Source organism: Oncorhynchus mykiss, chromosome 10 (assembly GCF_013265735.2).
Source record: "Oncorhynchus mykiss isolate Arlee chromosome 10, USDA_OmykA_1.1, whole genome shotgun sequence".
Classification (NCBI taxonomy): domain Eukaryota; kingdom Metazoa; phylum Chordata; class Actinopteri; order Salmoniformes; family Salmonidae; genus Oncorhynchus; species Oncorhynchus mykiss.
This window is the reverse complement of record NC_048574.1, coordinates 53,603,949-53,622,548: the sequence shown is the minus strand read 5'-3', so window position 1 is coordinate 53,622,548 and position 18,600 is coordinate 53,603,949. Positions and strand designations below refer to the sequence as shown.

The 18,600-nt window shown below is 42.8% G+C and overlaps 1 protein-coding gene across 1 annotated transcript in view; it reads right to left on the bottom strand.

The window, feature by feature from the left end:
• The window catches only part of LOC110534276 (microsomal triglyceride transfer protein), a 31,787-nt gene extending 25,163 nt beyond the window's left edge, over positions 1–6,624 (bottom strand). The window contains exons 1-3 of the mRNA XM_021619040.2: positions 6,014–6,624; positions 3,984–4,174; positions 1,938–2,081 (exon numbers count right to left, since the gene is read on the bottom strand). Coding sequence (XP_021474715.1) covers positions 1,938–2,081; positions 3,984–4,174; positions 6,014–6,074 — 396 coding nt within the window. The 5' untranslated portion in view covers positions 6,075–6,624. The remainder of the gene's footprint in view (positions 1–1,937; positions 2,082–3,983; positions 4,175–6,013) is intronic.
• Between the last annotated feature and the right edge of the window lie 11,976 nt (positions 6,625–18,600).

Here is an 18,600-nt window from a genome sequence, read left to right as displayed (position 1 = left end):
CATTATCTAAGTGCCTCAGATAATCATGAGATGTCAACAAATGGAATAGGGTCTGACTTCATAGGATCTGACTGAACTTCATCTTGAGGGTGTTCCTTGCGAGGGAGTTCCTTTTTTCTTGGCAAGGTATGCACATGGCATTGCGCAGGGGCCAATATGAGTGCCATTTTCTTGTCAAGGAATGCCCACGGCAAGGAACGCAACCCAAGACAAATTCTGCAGTCAGACACTATCAAACAAATGTCTTATTCACTTTCCCAGCATATTCCACTCAACTCAGGGCATCATACTATAAATCACACTTTGAGGCTTAGATTAAATGACTAGATTGATTAGGCTTTATTTACTATATTTGTTAAAAACTATAACCCTCTTTAACCTTATTTGTCCATATTCAGCCTTTATCAACTCAATAGTGATAGAAAGCTTTATTTGAAAAACCATGTCTAACATTGCAGAGATTGCAGAAAAAAAGTCTTAAATACAATACAGAAGTACAAAGGTTGCAGACAATAGATCACATTGTAGTAAAAACAAACACATCGTCACCCTAAGGTCACCATTATCACAAAAGTTTCAAAATCTTTGTCACTCGTTCATTATCTTACACTCAACGGGAAGTTTATTAGGTACATAGGTGGCTCCTACAGACAGTGAGTCACATGGCTTGTAATATGAAGCAGGCAGACAGGCATCAAGGCATTCAGTTACTGTTTGATTGAACATTAGAATAGGCAAAACAAGTGACCTAAGCATCTTTGAGCATGGTATTCTGGGTTTTTCACATACGAATGTGTCTAGGTTTACAGAGAATGGTGCGACAAACAAAAACATCCAGTCAACGGCAGTCCTGTGGGCGAAAACAGCTTGTTGATGAGAGTGGGCCAAGGAGAATGACATGAATCTTGCAAGCTAACAGACGTCCAATCTGCATCAACTGTGTGATGCCATCTCGTCAGAATGGACCAACATCCCTGTGGAACATTCCTGTGGAATGCAAAGAGGGGGGGGGGGGGGGTCCGACTCGGTAGTAGATGGGTGTATCTAATAAACTGTCCGGTGAGTGCATGTAATCACTTATTATAGTTTGTAATACTATGAGATACATTTGGTTTCAATATGTACAGTCCAGTGCTAAATTGTTACTATTTTCATAACAGATTTAGCTGATCACAATGCATTCAACAGGACATTCACTGATCAACTGGTTCAACTATTCACCTTACCATGTCTGTGTCATCAAGGAACGGGGCCCCTTTGCCACGCCAATACCCCCACACTTGTCTCCCGTGGGATCTGATAACCGGACGGCCGGCAATCTGAACAGTTGACCTTTGCACATACACACCATCTGTCTGGTATTTCCCCTTCCAGCGTCACCACACTAACACATTGCTAATTACAGCTCCATGAATAGTCCTCGGAAATATGGATGTCGTCAAGGATGCTCCGGAAACGGCTCCCATACTAGATTACGTATTTTTTTATCTAAACTGATTGTAGTAAAAGTGATGGTTGATATAGAAATACATGTAAAATTGAACAATACTTTTATGACTATTGACCTATGAGGATATAACAAAAGTACTACAATGACAGAAAAATAGCTATTTGTAGTATATCTAGTATACTTCTGGTAATAATTAAACACCCTACTACCTACACATGTTACTACATCTACCTATGGCAGATAATCTCCACTACAGTATACCCAAAGTACATTCGTGTTCCTAGTAACTGCCTTAAATTCAATCAATAATTTAGCATTATGCATCGATAAAAACATACAGTAACACTTTACTTAGCGCCTGCAGGTATAATACATTATGATCCGTTCTAATTCTTTTTTAGACCTGTTATGAGCATGAATGAGCCCCTTTATAATGTCTAATAACTGTTTGTTTCCATAGACACAAACCAACATCCACAGCTCTTACCTTTCCGTTTTTCAGGTGCACCATGAACGGCCTTTCCAGTGCTGCCAGCTTCTTCTCTCCGAGAAGGCTTTGCGTTGTTGCGCCATGGAATATGTTCTTCTTGGCTGAGCGTGGGGCCACATTTTTTATCTTCACATTTGAGATCTGTGGATGGGAATGGAAGAGCTTGTTAGATGATCTGGAGGACAAAGAGGAGGACATAGTCATGTTAAGAAAAAAGGAGGAATTTATAACATGGATGCATGTTCCTCAACGGGCAGAAGAAAAGTTAGTGACTAAAAAGCTTAGGACATGTCAAGCAGCTCAATATCAATATTCTCCATAGAATACAACCAGAGTGGAAGGTATAGACTTCAAATAGTATTTGAAATGTTTAAAAAAAATGTCAGTGTTTGGTTTAGCCTGTCTGGAATTCCAGGCAGGCATGTTGGCACTTTTGAGATGACTGATTTTGGGCCAGGCACGCACAATTAAGCACAACTTAAGTGTAACAGAATTCAAATACTATTTGAACCCAGGCCTTTTTAAATACAATTTATAAAACAGACTCCCTAAGGGGCCTGTCTGAGAACTTAAGTACTATTTTTACACAATCAGACCAGGCTTTTTTTCTATTTGCGCCAATTACAGGGGACATTAAGAACCTCTTTCCCAGGACCACTTTCCCAAGACCACTTTCCCAGGATCATATCAATATGTGCTTGAGTTTCCTTTCCTTTCACATTGTAAACAATATGTTGCATGTATAAACTCCAACATGTACCCTCCCAAAACAAGAGGTGTTTTCAAAAAAAAAAAAAAAAAAAAAAAAAAAAAATGTTTTTTATATATATATATATATATATCCCTAACCCCTACTCACTGCCTTCTCTGCGTTTGTGTAGATCTGAAAAGACTGGATAGGTCTAAGTGTTATGGTGAAAGTCCCAACTAGGCGAGGTAGGGTTACTGCCATAAACCAGTTACACATATCCAATACTCTCAGATCTACATATGGTCTAGTGGCTGGGGTTTTAACGGTGGATTTGGGATTCAGGTTAATCTATCCAACATACATTTAAGTCATTTAGCAGACATTCTTATCCAGAGCGACTTACAGTTAGTGCAGTGGTCGCCAACCGGTCGATTGCGATCAATCTTCAAGGCATTCCATGTCATTCACCAAATATTTATGTAGAAAAGCCAACGAACGATAAAGGCTTGCGCTCCTTTTTTAAAATCGTGTTGCGCTGTTGCCGGTAGGTGCACTTGACTCAAAAGTCCTGCGCACCGGGTAGCAAAGTGTTACCATGAGACAAACTCCGCCTACCTGGCAAATCTGTGACTAAATCGAGTGCACCTACTGCGCTGCCCAATCGGATAGCTCAAATCACAGTGGCTACAGAGCTTCCATGACCCTGGCCACAGCCACGTTTAATAGGCTACTAGCCTATGTAAGATTGAATAACTTTTGAAACCATGACCACAGAGAGACTCAACGAATACAGCTGTTTTTATGAGTGAGTTCATGTTCAAGTTTATATTCAGCACTCTCACTGTTTTTATTCAACACTATTACAAAACGCACTCCTCCGTACTTCCGCTCGGGCTGCAGCTGCAATGAATGAGTAGCCAAGTATCGATAGCCCTGCGTTTTATTATTATTAGCAGCTCGTCGTGTCAATTTTAATATTAAGGAATATTTAACTTTCTCTGGTCATAGGAACAACATGAATTTGTGCATGAGGCAGATGCGGTGGGATTCGAGTTTCGCCATCAGGTGGAAGACTGTGTCCCCTCTCTCTGGTCAGTCTCACTGGAGGAAAGGAAGGAGAGAGCAGGCCGTGAGAGGCGGTTGGAAAAAATAGTTTTGAACTCGGAATTCCAAGTCAGAAACCCGGGCATCTTTCTAGAGCTCTGACTTTTCGACCTGAAGATCACTGATGTCGTGATTTGATCTCGTTGACCATCAGATGCAGGTACCATCAGTCCAGTACATTTTCCCTCAATGTAGCTATCAGCAAAGTCAGGGTCAGGGTGAGGAGGTGGTGCTGTGGGATTATTTACCACCAGTTGTATGAGCTGGTCGTCCTTGCTGCTGGGGTCTCTCCACACTAAATTGACATCCACGTCACTGGAGATCCTATAGCCAGCACTGCCATCTTTTGACCCCTTGGCCCTGTCCACCAGCACCTCCGTGGTGTAGCTGAATTTGTACAACCGGTCATTGTTCAGCCTGGGTCCAGCAGCACCAGCACCTGAAACAACAGGAGGGGGCATGCTGGAATCACAGCGTGATATCAAAGCGCACAGTGATATGAGTGACTTAAGGCAGGGGTTCTGTCTGTTTTCTTTTTGAGCCCCACTAGGCCCTTTCAAACTGCATTCTCTTAGCCCAGGGCTATCCTTAACCCTGGGTTAAAATTAGCCCAGGGCCAGTTTAACGTCCTTTTACACAAGCATTTGTTAACCCTGGCTAGTTGAAACCAACTGTCACTTTTCTGGAGTAGAATATTCCTGTGTCACTTTTCTGGAGTCAATTGGGTGACAACCCAGGGTGTTGAGAGCAGTTGGAACATGGCTACGGAGACCCTGAGGACCCCAAAGGGTTGGGAGTCACTTAGATCAGGTGTTTCTCTATATAAATATCAAGGTCTTTCATCAGTAACTGCACAATGTCAGTAAGCTGATTAACACTAAAGGGCCCTCACTGCTGAGTGAGATGTCTGTCAAAACCACTCCTAAAAAAATAGTTGGTATATACCATTAAGCAGTGATTGAATTAAGGTATTTTCCTCAGCAGTCAATTACTTCCCTTTGCATGTCAATCATTACAAAAAGGCTTGAGTTCAGATTGGAGGAATTAGTTACTCTGTTAGATTTGTAATGTCTTGGCAACAATTAACCGTTTAACCATTACACACGTGACCTAGTCCCCTGGCTATTTGCTACTGGTTCGACAGAGAAAGATCAGGCAGGTGGATGAGACTGTGATACATGTAAAACCATGTGTAGCTTTGGGCAAAATACTTCCAAAAATCTTATCCTCTGTAGCAGATTATTTAAAACAGACAGTAATATGTATACATCCTGGATTCAGAAGGTGAGAAGGTGAGCCCTGCATGGTGGTGCAATTACAGCTTGTAATATTGTGTCATTATTACGAGAACCCTTGTAAGCTAAACCTACGATGGTCTACGTTTCTGATGGACACAATCAACACTGGAGACAGTGAACGTTGTGGGTGGACTATTAAAGTCCTCTATTGCTCTAATACAGTGTAGCATTCCAAAATAAGTGACATTAGGCCAGTCAAGACTGACGTGTCACTTTCGAGTTGCATCACCAAGTGCTGAATCAAACATACAAAATCTGTCACAGACAGCTGTATTCAACCACTTTGTCAACTGACTCAGTTTCTACTGACCAAGTTGAACATTAAAGAATTTAATTAATATCACCTATGATTAATAGATATGGCACCCAAAGAAACTACTTTACCACCACCAACTACAGTAATATCCACAATACCTACCCTTCAGGTTGCCTCAAATGTTTAGGGAACTAATTACTATTGGTTGTGTACTTAAATGTTTATTTAACTAGGCAAGTCAGTTATGAAGCAAATTCTTATTTACAATGAAGACCTACCCTGGCCAAATCTTAACAACGCTGGGCCAATTGTGCACCGCCCTATGGGACTCCCAATCACGGCCGGTTGTGATACAATCTGGAATCGAACCAGGGTCTGTAGTGATGCCTCTAGCACTGAGATGCAGCGTCTTAGACCACTGCGCCACTCAGGAAACCACATTACATCACTAGGAAACTCTATGTAACTATTGAATTTAGGAACGAACATGTTTTGTGAATCTCCAGCGAAAGTGATTTGTTGGTTTCTTGGCTGTTGCAAGACCATTCAAAGGTTTTATTACAGAAGTTCCAAGGTCACTGATTGTAGGCCTAGAGCCCAACTCCTTGACTGTAGGCCTAGAGCCCAACTCCTAACATACTCTCTAAGCAAATCACAAACCAACACAATATAAAACAACATATTCATCACACGTATCGGTACATGAAAAAACCCAATAACTCACCTCTATTAGAAGCAGAAAATGAAGATGTCATGCAGAGCAAAAGCACAAAGAGAGCTAACATTTTGCACTATATATTAGGAGCAAGAAGGTGATTGCAGGTAAACCTTTACTGAATAGGCGCTCACAGGCCAGAAAGAAAGGCTCAGCTACCTGAAGCTACTCAAATTATGTTAAACGATGTGGAGGGCAGAATCCAAACTCCACGCTCAAGAACTAAGTACGAGATAAAGAGCAAATCATTAACTTGTAGCGCAGAGTTTTAACAATCCCTTCAAATATCGATAGGTGCAATGCCCACTGTCGCTGTGGGATACGGGAGCAGTTAATTTACGCTACACCTAAATGATCGGATGATAGGCTTATCAACAGCGCATGCACAAATGCGAATTGACATCGATATTTCGTCCTCAAGCAGTAGCCTATCATGATAAAATCAGCGAGACAATTACATATAGGCTAAAACAGTAGTTTCACAGCAGTAGCGATACTTCTGAATTTGGCCCAAATTTAAGCAACAAGTTTAAAACAATAAAACTACATTTACAACGTACGTCTAAAGTGGTTCAACTATGGTGACATTTACCCCTCGGTTGTGAGACGGCGTCAATTTGAGATTGAACCTTTCACCTAATTTTGCATGTCGGTAATAAACAGATTGACATCGTTGCACACACGGTTGAAGGAAATTGACTATACACGTCACACTATAACTGCCAGCATATGAGCCAATGGTAAGTATTTGTTTTTTTTTGCCGTGTTTGTGTGCGGTTTGGGGGAATTTGTAAGCACCAGCTTGAGGTCAGTTTTGCGTTTCCACACTCTAATGGTAAGGATGGATGTGGGGACATGTGGGGAGGGGACGCTGACTGATCCGTGACCTGTGACCCCCCCATTCCCATCAGGGATAAATTGATCTGGGTTTACATTATAGATGATTCATATCTTTGATTACATTGCGAGGGAAAGGGAAATAACAGTTATAGAATTTATCAAGCAGTGAAGTAATTTCCTTGACAGTGAAGTCGTTTTTATAATTGTCTTTATTGGAGAATCCTATCTATATATATTTTTTGAAGCTCATATGCTTCTACTGATTAACCATAAACAAAGTATCTCACACTTCGGAAAGGAATATGGAGACCTCCTTTCAAGGTGATACTTATCTGATTAGATCAACTCTGTCATCAGCGACAACACCACAATGATTAAATTAGATTTTGCATGCAGCCCTACTTCATCGATGTCTGGATGAATGTAATTTTGAGTGATTTCCAATCGATCTATTGTATTCATTAGTTCACTTTATTTTTTCATGCATTTGGGGAAAAATGTAGATATATACAGAGATATTGAGTACAGATCATATTGTCTTTATAGTCTTTCAGGTGATGTTATTCTTTTGTTCTGACAATTGTCAGTCTAGATAATACTGGTAGTGGTGCAGTATGTGGTATGTGGTAACACTTACATTACATTGCCATTATTATTGTGTAACTACTTATGTAATTGCAGTGTAAAAAGTATTGTTGTAACTAATGATTACACTGTAGCAATAACTCTAACGTTAACCCTACCCCTAACCCAAAGTAAGTAGAGCGTAATAATTAGTAATTAACCATACTCAGACTGTAATGACATAAAACAAATTACACAGTAATGAGGGCACTATAGCGAGTAAAACTAGAAGACATCAATCAAGTCGGAGTATTTTTTTGTTGTCTATCACAATTTCAACTCCCGTTTTAACTCCCTTTCCAACTCAATCAAACACTCATTCAAAATCTAATTCAAACCAAACCTAATTCAACAGCTTCTATATCAAGTCCATCAGACTGTTAAATAGCCTTTACTAGCTGGCTACCACCTGGTTACGCAACTCTGCACCTTAGAGGCTGCTTCCCTATATACATAGACATGGAATCACTTTAATAATGGAACACTAGTCACTTTAATAATGTTTATATACTGCTTTACTCATCTCAAATGTGTATACTGTATTCTATTCTACTGTATTTTAGTCAATGCCACTCAGACATTGCTTGTCCTAACTGTTATATATTTCTTAATTCCAATATTTTACTTTTAGATTTGTGTGTATTGTTGTGAACTGTTAGGTACTACTGCACTGCTGGAACTTGAAACACAAGCATTTCGCTACACCCGCAATAACATCTGCTAATATGTGTATATGACCAATAAAATTGTATTTTATTTGATGTGAGTCATGACCAGCCTTCCAAAGCATTTCATGGCTACATATGTGAGTGCTACAGTGCGGTCGTCATTTAGACAGGTTACCTTGGCGTTCTTGGGTACAGGGACTATGGTGGTCTGCTTGAAATACGTACTGTATGTAGATATTACAGACTCAGTCAGGGAGAGGTTGAAAATGTCAGTGAAGACACTTTCCAGCTGGTCAGCCCATGCTTTGAGTAAGCGTCCTGATATTCCATCTGGCCCTGCAGCTTTGGGAATGTTAACCTGTTTGCAGATCATACGCACATTGGCTATAGAGAGTGTGCTCACACAGTCATCTGGAAAATATAGTGCTCTCATGCACAGTTCAGTGTTGCTTGTCTCGAAGCTAGCATATAAAGCATGTAGCTCGTCTGGTAGGCTTGCATCACTGGACAGCTCTCAGCTAGGTTTCCCTTTGTAATCCGTGAAAGTTTGCATGCCTTCCCAAATCCGACAAGCGCCAGAGCCAGTGTAGTAGGATTCGATCTTTAGTCCTGTATTGACACTTTGCCTGTTTGATGGTTTGTCGCAGGGCATTGTGGGATTTCTTATAAGCATCCGGATTAGTGTCCCACTCCTTGAAAGCGGCAGCTCTAGCCTTTAGCTCAATGCAATTGTTGCCTATGGCTTCTGGTTGGGATATGTACAGTATCTGTCAAAGGTTTGGACAGACCTACTCATCCAAGGGTTTTTATTTATTTGGACTATTTTCTACATTGTAGAATAATAATGAAGACATCAAAACAATGAAATAACACATATGGAATCGTAATCAAAATATATTTTAGATTTTAGATTCTTCAAAGTAACGACCCTTTGCCTTGATGACAGCTTTGCACAATCTTGGCATTCTCTTAACCAGCTTCATGAGGTAGTCACCTGGAATGGATTTCAATTGACAGGTGTGCCTTATTAAAAGTGAATTTAATTAAAGTAACTTGTTGGAAAGGTGGCATCTTCTTATGGTGCCACGTTGAAGGTCACTGAGCTCTTCATTAAGGGCATTCTACTGCAAATGTTTGTCTAATGAGATTGCAGGGCTGTGTGCTCGAATTATACAGTTGTCGCTGAAATAGCGAATCCACTAATTTAAGGGGTGTCCACATACTTTTGTATATACTGTATAGTGTAGGACAGACACTTCAAAACCTGATTTTTTTTTCTTCTGTGTTTCGCCATTTAATAATGTGTTATTCAATGTGTTTCTATGGGCTATTGTAGTAAAGGTCAAATTTAATATTTTATCAAATCATTTTTTCATATTTAACCTACAGGGGTCCTAAATTAAAAAAAGGAAAGGTGAGACTGTCAAGAACACGATGGTGTTCTCCGTTATGCTCCATGACCCCCACAAGCATCATGGGAATCGTCTGAAGTCGGTACCGCCGATATGCCAACTTCTGTCTGTGGCGTCCGAAACAGTTTGGGCTACACATTAATATGACCCCTCTATGGAAACTGTTTACTCTCATGAACACGTACATGTTGGTTGTATTTGCTTTAGGACGCCCACAAGCCTCACAAGAGTAGTCTGAATGGAAGTATACACTGAGTGTACATAGACTGACCAGGTGTGATCCTTTACTTTTTAAATCCACTTCCATTAGTGTAGTTTTAAAGCCTTGACACAATTGAGACATTAATTTTGTATGTGTGCCATTCAGAGGGTGAATGGGCAAGACAAAAGATTTAAGTGGCTTTGAATGGTGTATGGTAGTAGGTGCCAGGCATACCAGTTTGTGTCACGGGCTGCAATGCTGCGTGGTTTTTCATGTAGTTTTCCGTGTGTATCATGAATATTCCACCACCTTAAGAACATCCAGCCAACTTGACACAACTGTGGGAAGCATTGGAGTTAACATGGGCCAGCATCCCTGTGGAATGCTTTTGACACCTTGTAGAGTCCATGCCCTGACGAATCGAGGCTGTTCTGAAGGCGAAAGGGGGGGTGGGTGAAACTCAATATTAGGACTACCAAAAAAAACTACCAAAAAATGTCTGCAGCATTGAAGGTCCCCAAGAACTCAGTGGCCTCCATCATTCTTAAATGGAAGAAGTTTGGAACCACCAAGACTCTTCCTAGAGCTGGCCGCCTGGCCAAACTGAGAAATTGGGAAGAAGGGCCATGGTCAGGGAGGTGACCAAGAACTTAATAGTCACCATGACATTGCTAGTGCACGATAGGACAAAAACATCCCGTCTGGCCACACCCTCCCCTAACTCGGACTATGCTGGGCCAATTGTGCGCCACCCCATGGGTCGCGGCCGGCTGCCACACAGCCTGGGATCGAACCAGGATCTGTAGTGTACGCAGCTAGCCCTCCTCCTTTTTGTGGTATCATTACGTCAATGGTTTCCTCTGTCCTTCAAAATCAGTCTATTCGGGTGGTCCCTTCAGAAGTACAGAGCGGGTGGTAAGACCGGTACTTATTGGTTCCCAAGAGCGATGGAGCGTTGCTTCCCATCCTGGACTTGTGTGTTTTAAACGAACATATCAAGGTTTGCAAGTTTTAAATGCTTACAATTTGCTGGCTATTGCAGTCACTATTGGTAGTCAAAGTCATTTAAAAAAAACTGTAATCCAGTTGAATAGTAATAATGACATGAACATGTGTTGGTGTCAGTGGCGACCCGTAATTCAGGGTAGGTAGGGCAGAGCCCCACATTCTTTTTTTGGGGGGGGGGGGGGGGGGGGGGCTTGTCTTTTTTGCCATAATACTTGTCACATATCAGTTTGCAAATAATGTAAAAAATTATAATTTTAAACTAATATACAGTGCCTTGCGAAAGTATTCGGCCCCCTTGAACTTTGCGACCTTTTGCCACATTTCAGGCTTCAAACATAAAGATATAAAACTGTATTTTTTTGTGAAGAATCAACAACAAGTGGGACACAATCATGAAGTGGAACGACATTTATTGGATATTTCAAACTTTTTTAACAAATCAAAAACTGAAAAATTGGGCGTGCAAAATTATTCAGCCCCCTTAAGTTAATACTTTGTAGCGCCACCTTTTGCTGCGATTACAGCTGTAAGTCGCTTGGGGTATGTCTCTATCAGTTTTGCACATCGAGAGACTGACATTTTTTCCCATTCCTCCTTGCAAAACAGCTCGAGCTCAGTGAGGTTGGATGGAGAGCATTTGTGAACAGCAGTTTTCAGTTCTTTCCACAGATTCTCGATTGGATTCAGGTCTGGACTTTGACTTGGCCATTCTAACACCTGGATATGTTTATTTTTGAACCATTCCATTGTAGATTTTGCTTTATGTTTTGGATCATTGTCTTGTTGGAAGACAAATCTCCGTCCCAGTCTCAGGTCTTTTGCAGACTCCATCAGGTTTTCTTCCAGAATGGTCCTGTATTTGGCTCCATCCATCTTCCCATCAATTTTAACCATCTTCCCTGTCCCTGCTGAAGAAAAGCAGGCCCAAACCATGATGCTGCCACCACCATGTTTGACAGTGGGGATGGTGTGTTCAGCTGTGTTGCTTTTACGCTAAACATAACGTTTTGCATTGTTGCCAAAAAGTTCAATTTTGGTTTCATCTGACCAGAGCACCTTCTTCCAAATGTTTGGTGTGTCTCCCAGATGGCTTGTGGCAAACTTTAAACAACACTTTTTATGGATATCTTTAAGAAATGGCTTTCTTCTTGCCACTCTTCCATAAAGGCCAGATTTGTGCAATATACGACTGATTGTTGTCCTATGGACAGAGTCTTCCACCTCAGCTGTAGATCTCTGCAGTTCATCCAGAGTGATCATGGGCCTCTTGGCTGCATCTCTGATCAGTCTTTTCCTTGTATGAGCTGAAAGTTTAGAGGGACGGCCAGGTCTTGGTAGATTTGCAGTGGTCTGATACTCCTTCCATTTCAATATTATCGCTTGCACAGTGCTCCTTGGGATGTTTAAAGCTTGGGAAATCTTTTTGTATCCAAATCCGGCTTTAAACTTCTTCACAACAGTATCTCGGACCTGCCTGGTGTGTTCCTTGTTCTTCATGATGCTCTCTGCGCTTTTAACGGACCTCTGAGACTATCACAGTGCAGGTGCATTTATACGGAGACTTGATTACACACAGGTGGATTGTATTTATCATCATTAGTCATTTAGGTCAACATTGGATCATTCAGAGATCCTCACTGAACTTCTGGAGAGAGTTTGCTGCACTGAAAGTAAAGGGGCTGAATATTTTTGCACGCCCAATTTTTCAGTTTTTGATTTGTTAAAAAGGTTTGAAATATCCAATAAATGTCGTTCCACATCATGATTTTGTCCCACTTGTTGTTGATTCTTCACAAAAAAATACAGTTTTATATCTTTATGTTTGAAGCCTGAAATGTGGCAAAAGGTCGCAAAGTTCAAGGGGGCCGAATACTTTCGCAAGGCACTGTATCATTGAGTTAATAAAGCCGCATACAAACATGGTCTCTTTTTTGTTTTCTTAAGTAAGGCAGCTCCAAAATGCAGGTGTTTCAGCCTAGCTCAGTGCTTTCTGTGGTGGTGGGGCAAGCCAGCAGAAAAATGGCTCAGTGTTCTGCCACTCATGGGGACACTACGTCACAGCCAAGTCCAAGTGTAGAGCTAGAAAATTCTAGCCCCTTGGGTGCTGCCCTAGAGTTACATTAGAAGTGCCCATCCAAGAAGGCTCAAGGTCATTGGCCACAGATAACATGATGTCAAATCACGTTGATTGGACTGATCATGTCAACATCATACTTTGAAAATCTTAGCTATCAGTTATCATCATGAATCAAGTCGACAAGTCGACTTTGATGACAAAATTTGCCCACAAAGGACCGCCACGCCACCTAGTTCAAGTGAGCACAGCACAACAAGGTGAGTCCAAAAATGTATTGTAGGCTGCTGCATAAATTATGCAATATGCCAGGGAGATATGTATACTGAAGCTATGAAAGTAATAGTAAGTGTATTTTGTATAGTAAGATGTTAGTAGCCCATGTGCCTCACCCTAATAATTTGGTCTATTTACACCTCTTAATTTAGTCTACTGTTCTGACTTGGAGGTGCACACGTAGCCTATATCCTGCTTTAGAGAAATGTAATCATCAATCATTGTAAGAGCTTTCATTGTCTGCTTATGTGCCCTGTTTATTTATCCTACGGTTCTGACTTAGTGTACAAGGAGAATACATTAAGAACGGCCCATGTTCTGAATTCTGTCGCTGTACATTTCAAAAGTGCAAAACAAATAGTTATATTGACTTTGTCCGTCCGAGCTCGCTCATTAATGTCTTAATCAAAATTACGGATTGCCTCTTATCCACTTGTCGTGCCCTTATGCCATAGTTTGTACATCTCAATTGTCATTAGAAACCACATTTGTTTAAGCAAGTCAGCCATATAAGCTATGTTTTTTTTAAAGGCAGTAAATGAGGCTGAATGAACTGTTTCGCTGCCAGACAAGGCTCCGCTGATAACCAGGTGTAGCAGTGGTGTTACGGATCCCTCTGGAACTTTCATTACGCACACCTGGCCCCTATTCCCAGTGATTACAAATTGTATAAGTGTGTCCTTGGTTCACCATTGTCCTGTCAATTATTGTTACAATGTCCGTTGGTGCGTGTGAGTACCTGTGCTGTGTTTTGGCTTTCGTGCCATTGTGGATTGCGCAGATGATTACGGGTCTCGTCCCGTGTGTCAATCATTGTGCACTTGTTATATATTTGAGGGAACTCCTCGCTCTTTTGTTTGGGTTTCTACCCTGTGTTTTGTATAGTGTTTGTTTGGTCTTCTTCCCCGTGCCTTTACACAACACGCCATAATTTGGGTGTAATAAAAAAAACTATTCCTGCACCTATCTCCCGACTCATTCATACCAATGTGACAAGTGGTAAGATGTTCAGACTCCTGTTGGGACAGCTTTATGTAGGCCCCAACAGTTTGTGGGCACTGTTTGTCACTTATATAGCGCAATTAATGTATTGTTTAGTGTTGTGTTGTGTAGTGGCTTTGCTGGCATTCATCCCACAAAGTTTATTTGTATTTTTATTGCCACTGGTTGGGGTTTGTCACAGTTTCTGTTTTATTTGATTGTTGTTTCCTTGGGTTTCCTTCCTCCCTTCTGGAGCCTCATTTCCCGGCACTGGAGCGCTATGAGGGGCATCCTGGGAGGTGTTGTGGGTTCCTGCTCCAATGTTCGCTGGCCTTCGAGCTGCAGGCATCAACGTTTCCTACCGTGTGTTCCAGAGTGGCATAAGTCATCTTCTTTCTCTTAGGACGAGCTCTGGCCTGGGCCAAGGCCATATGGGAGCAGCAATGAGACGTGTTTTAATTGGAAAAGCTTCACCCAGGAGATGAAGAGGGTTTTTGATCACCCCATCAGTGGCAGGAACGCTGCTCAAAGACTCAAAGCGCTTTGGCAGAGCAGCCGTAGTGTAACTGATTGCGCCATTTACTTTCGGATGCTTCCCGCTGAGAGCGGATGGAATACAGAGGCACTTCACTCAGCCTTTCTGAACGGACTCAGCGAGGTTCTCAAGGATGCACTGGATTTCCAGGACAACCCCGACACTCTGGATGAGCTTATCGTTCTGGCCATCCGGATTGACAACCGGCGTCAGGAACATCGTCATGAGAGGACGGATGGGTTACGAATTGTTTCCAGTGTTTTGGGTCCCTCTGAGAGTCATATCGTCATTTGTTCCACTGCCTTATGCTGCGTCTGCTTGTCATCAGAGTTCTCAATTCGGCTCTTGTTCTCCTTCATATCCTTCAGAGGAGCCGACGCAATTGGGATGCACCAGACTTTCAGCTCTGGAGAGAAGGCACAGCATTAACGAGCAACGTTGTCTTTACTGTGAACAGTCTGGACATTTCAGTGCCTTCTGTCCCAAGCTGACGGGAAACGGGATAACTTGTCAGTAGTTGGGAGAATACTGGCGAGTCAGATACAGTCTCCAGCTGCCGAAATGGTACGCACCTTGCTTCCGGCCAACCTGCGGTGGGACAATGGGCAGTTGGACATTCCTGCTTTTATAGACATGGGGCTACCGGCTGTTTTCTGGACCAACAGGGGCTGCCTCTCACTAAGCTGAGCATTACGTTGTCGGTCACTGCGCTGGATGGTCAACTCTTAGGTTCTGGGAAGGTGAAGCAACTCACCAGGCCTATTCAGCTACAAGTTCTGTATTATCATGTCGAGTTTATCCAGTTATATTTGGTGTACTCTCCTGCGCTTCCCCTGGTTCTTGGACATCCTTGGCTTTCTATCCATAATCCTCAAATTGACAGGCCCTCAGGAAGAGTTCTGGGATGGAATCCTTCATGACAGTCCACCTGCCATCAACGCTCTCCACAGCTTTCTGGCCCTGCTCGTCTGGAGGCTTCCGATTCTCCTGTTTCCCCGGCTGGGGATGACAAGCCTGATCTTCTCCAAGTCCGTGGTTGAACACATCCACTTGTTTGTGAAGGACGAAAAGTGAGTTTTGCGTTCCTCAGATCTCCTTCCTGGGGTACATCGTGTCTCAGGGCTGTGTATGGATGGACTCCCAAAAGGTAGAAGCGGTGGTCAACTGGCCACGGCACAGCAGAGTCAAGCGGTTTTGGGGTTTTGCATTCAGCATGTTTCATTCATTCATTCAGCAGGCCCCCAGTTTGCCTACAGATTCTGGAGGGCATTCTGTACTCTTCTGGGGTCATCAGCCAGTTTGTCTTCAGGCTATCACCCTCAGTCCAACGGTCAAACGGAGTGGGTGAACCAGGATCTGGAGACCGCCTTACGGTGCTGTGTGTCCGCCAACCCCGCCACAGCATCTTCCCTGGGTGGAGTACGCACACAACACTATCCAGTGTTCCTCCACCGGCCTGTCACCATTCCAGGTTTTGTACGGATACCAGCCTCCTCTGTTTCCAGATCCGGAGATTGAAGTGGCAGTTCCATCCGCTCAACGTCTCATCTCAAGTTGCCGCAGGACCTGGAAGAGGGCTTGGTTTCTCTGCTCCTGGGTTCGAGTTCGTACAAGCATTATTGTTACAGGGTTGACATCCATACAAGCATTATACCCCAATTTTTTTTTCAAATCAAATTTTATTTGTCACATACACATGGTTAGCAGATGTTAGTGCGAGTGTAGTGAAATGCTTGTACCTCAAAAATGCTTTTTACCTCAATATAGTGTGAAATACACTAAAATGGAGGCAAATTTTGCTGGGGGGCAATGAGGAGACTCGGGATCTTTCCCACAAGGCCCTATCCCCCACGCGATTCCATGCCAATTCCATTGTTTTGGTTGAGTTTGATTGACCACTTTACCGCATCATGGTAATCATCATGGACCACTTTACCGCCCCAAAATAGTTGCCAGTCTCTTTGCTTATATCCTATTAGACCAATGAGCTTACATATGAAGCGCTGGGGGTACTGTATTTACAGAAAACAATCATTTGAGTTACTTTAAAGTCATAAAAAATAAATACAGTATATATAATCTTGCCTTGAAAGGATAGTCCTACAGTGTAAACAAACCATACACAGTTATTGCGGTTTGTCCTACAATTTTATTACACAGTGGTTTTAGCACCACTTGTAAAGCAGGATACATAAAACGTATGCATCAAATTGTATGCATAGACGGCTTGACAGAAATGGTAGCAGAAGGTGAATGTTAAACTTTTGCTGAACACATATCCAGATGATGCTGTGTTCCATTTTGTAGGTGTGATCGAGGCGTAAATAACCTTTGCATCTGTCATTGCTTTGCACTATCAGATGTATTCTCATGAGTCTGGTAGGAAGCACCTGGCCCTGTTCAATAATAACGTGAAGTTTGATGATGACAACAAGCTGAGCAGAGGGGTGAAGGACTAGGTATCTACCTATATGTTCAGTAGTCAAAGGTTTGTCTCCTCTGTGACTGAATTTTAGTGTGTTCTTGCAGGAGATGTGCAAGCATTCTCTAAACATGAGGAGCAGTACTTGTCGGACAGCGTCTTTGTGATCGTCATGTCACAGCTGAGAGCTGGGAAACATCATTGTCCACTAAAAGAAAAACTACCCTTGTAACGGTGCAGGCACAGGTTGAACCGGGCTGTGGGTGAGCACTGGAGATCTGGTGCATACCACTCGCATCTCTCCCTTAGCGCAGGCATAGGGCGCACTGCATTCTCCCAGCGCCCGGAGACACAGCACGCAGCGCCGGCGCAGGATTCCCTGGGCCGAAACGGCGTACCGGAGCCCAAACACGCTGAGCCGGCACAATACGCCCTGGCTGGATGCCCACTCTCGCATGGCACTTGCGGGGGAATGGCCTATAGCGCACCGAGCTATGAGCGCGTACTGGCGACACCGTGCGCTTGACCGCATAACACGGTGCCTGACCAGTACTGCGCTTCTTCCGGTAAGCACGGGAGTTGGCTCAGGTCTATCGCCTGACTCCGCCAATCTCCCCGTGTGCCCCCTCCCCCCCCCAAAAAAATGTTTTTGCTGTTTCGCTGCCTTGTTTGTGTCACCAACTCCATTCTCCAGTATCCCTCCTCGCACCGTTCTAGATAATCCCAGGCGGGCTTCGGCACTCTCCCTGGGTCGACCGACCACCTCCCTATCTACTCCCAGGTTGTCTCATACTCCAGATAGCGCTGCTCACCTGTCCAGGAGTCCCTTTCACCACGCTGCTTGGTCCTTTGGTGGTGGGTAGTTCTGTAACGGTTTTCCTCCTATTCTGAGAAGGAGTAGGAAGGATCGGACCAAAGTGCAGCGTGGTACGTATTCATAATAATTTTAATAAAGATGAATACTGAACAAAAACAACAAACCGACAAACGAACAGTTCTGTAAGGTGCAACAAAAACACTAAACAGAAAATAACTACCCACAACCCATAGTGGGAAAACAGGCTACCTAAGTATGGTTCTCAATCAGAGACACCGATTGCCAGCTGCCTCTGATTGGGAACCATACCAGGCCAAACACATAGAAAACATAGAACAACACATAGAATGCCCACCCCAACTCACGCCCTGACCAAACTAAAATAGAGACATAAAAAAGGAACTAAGGTCAGGACGTGACAACCCTAAACCTGAAATCTTCCCCATCAACAACATATTCACACACTTGAACTGCGAGGCCTTGAGCAACAAAACCAATCCTTGCATTTTCATTTTGTGTTTCAAAAATGTTTGTAAACAATTCACTGTTTTTTATTTAAATAGAGAGCCTACAGACGATTTGCATGTTCGTTGTTTCAGTCAAGGAATGGTCTGTTTTGGTAGGTGACATAGTGCCTGGGGTTAGAGAATTACTCTTATCAGGAGGTAGCACAGAGATAAGGATTTCATCTCCCTTCTGTCCTGCACACCAGGTTAGTGGATCACATTAACTCATAT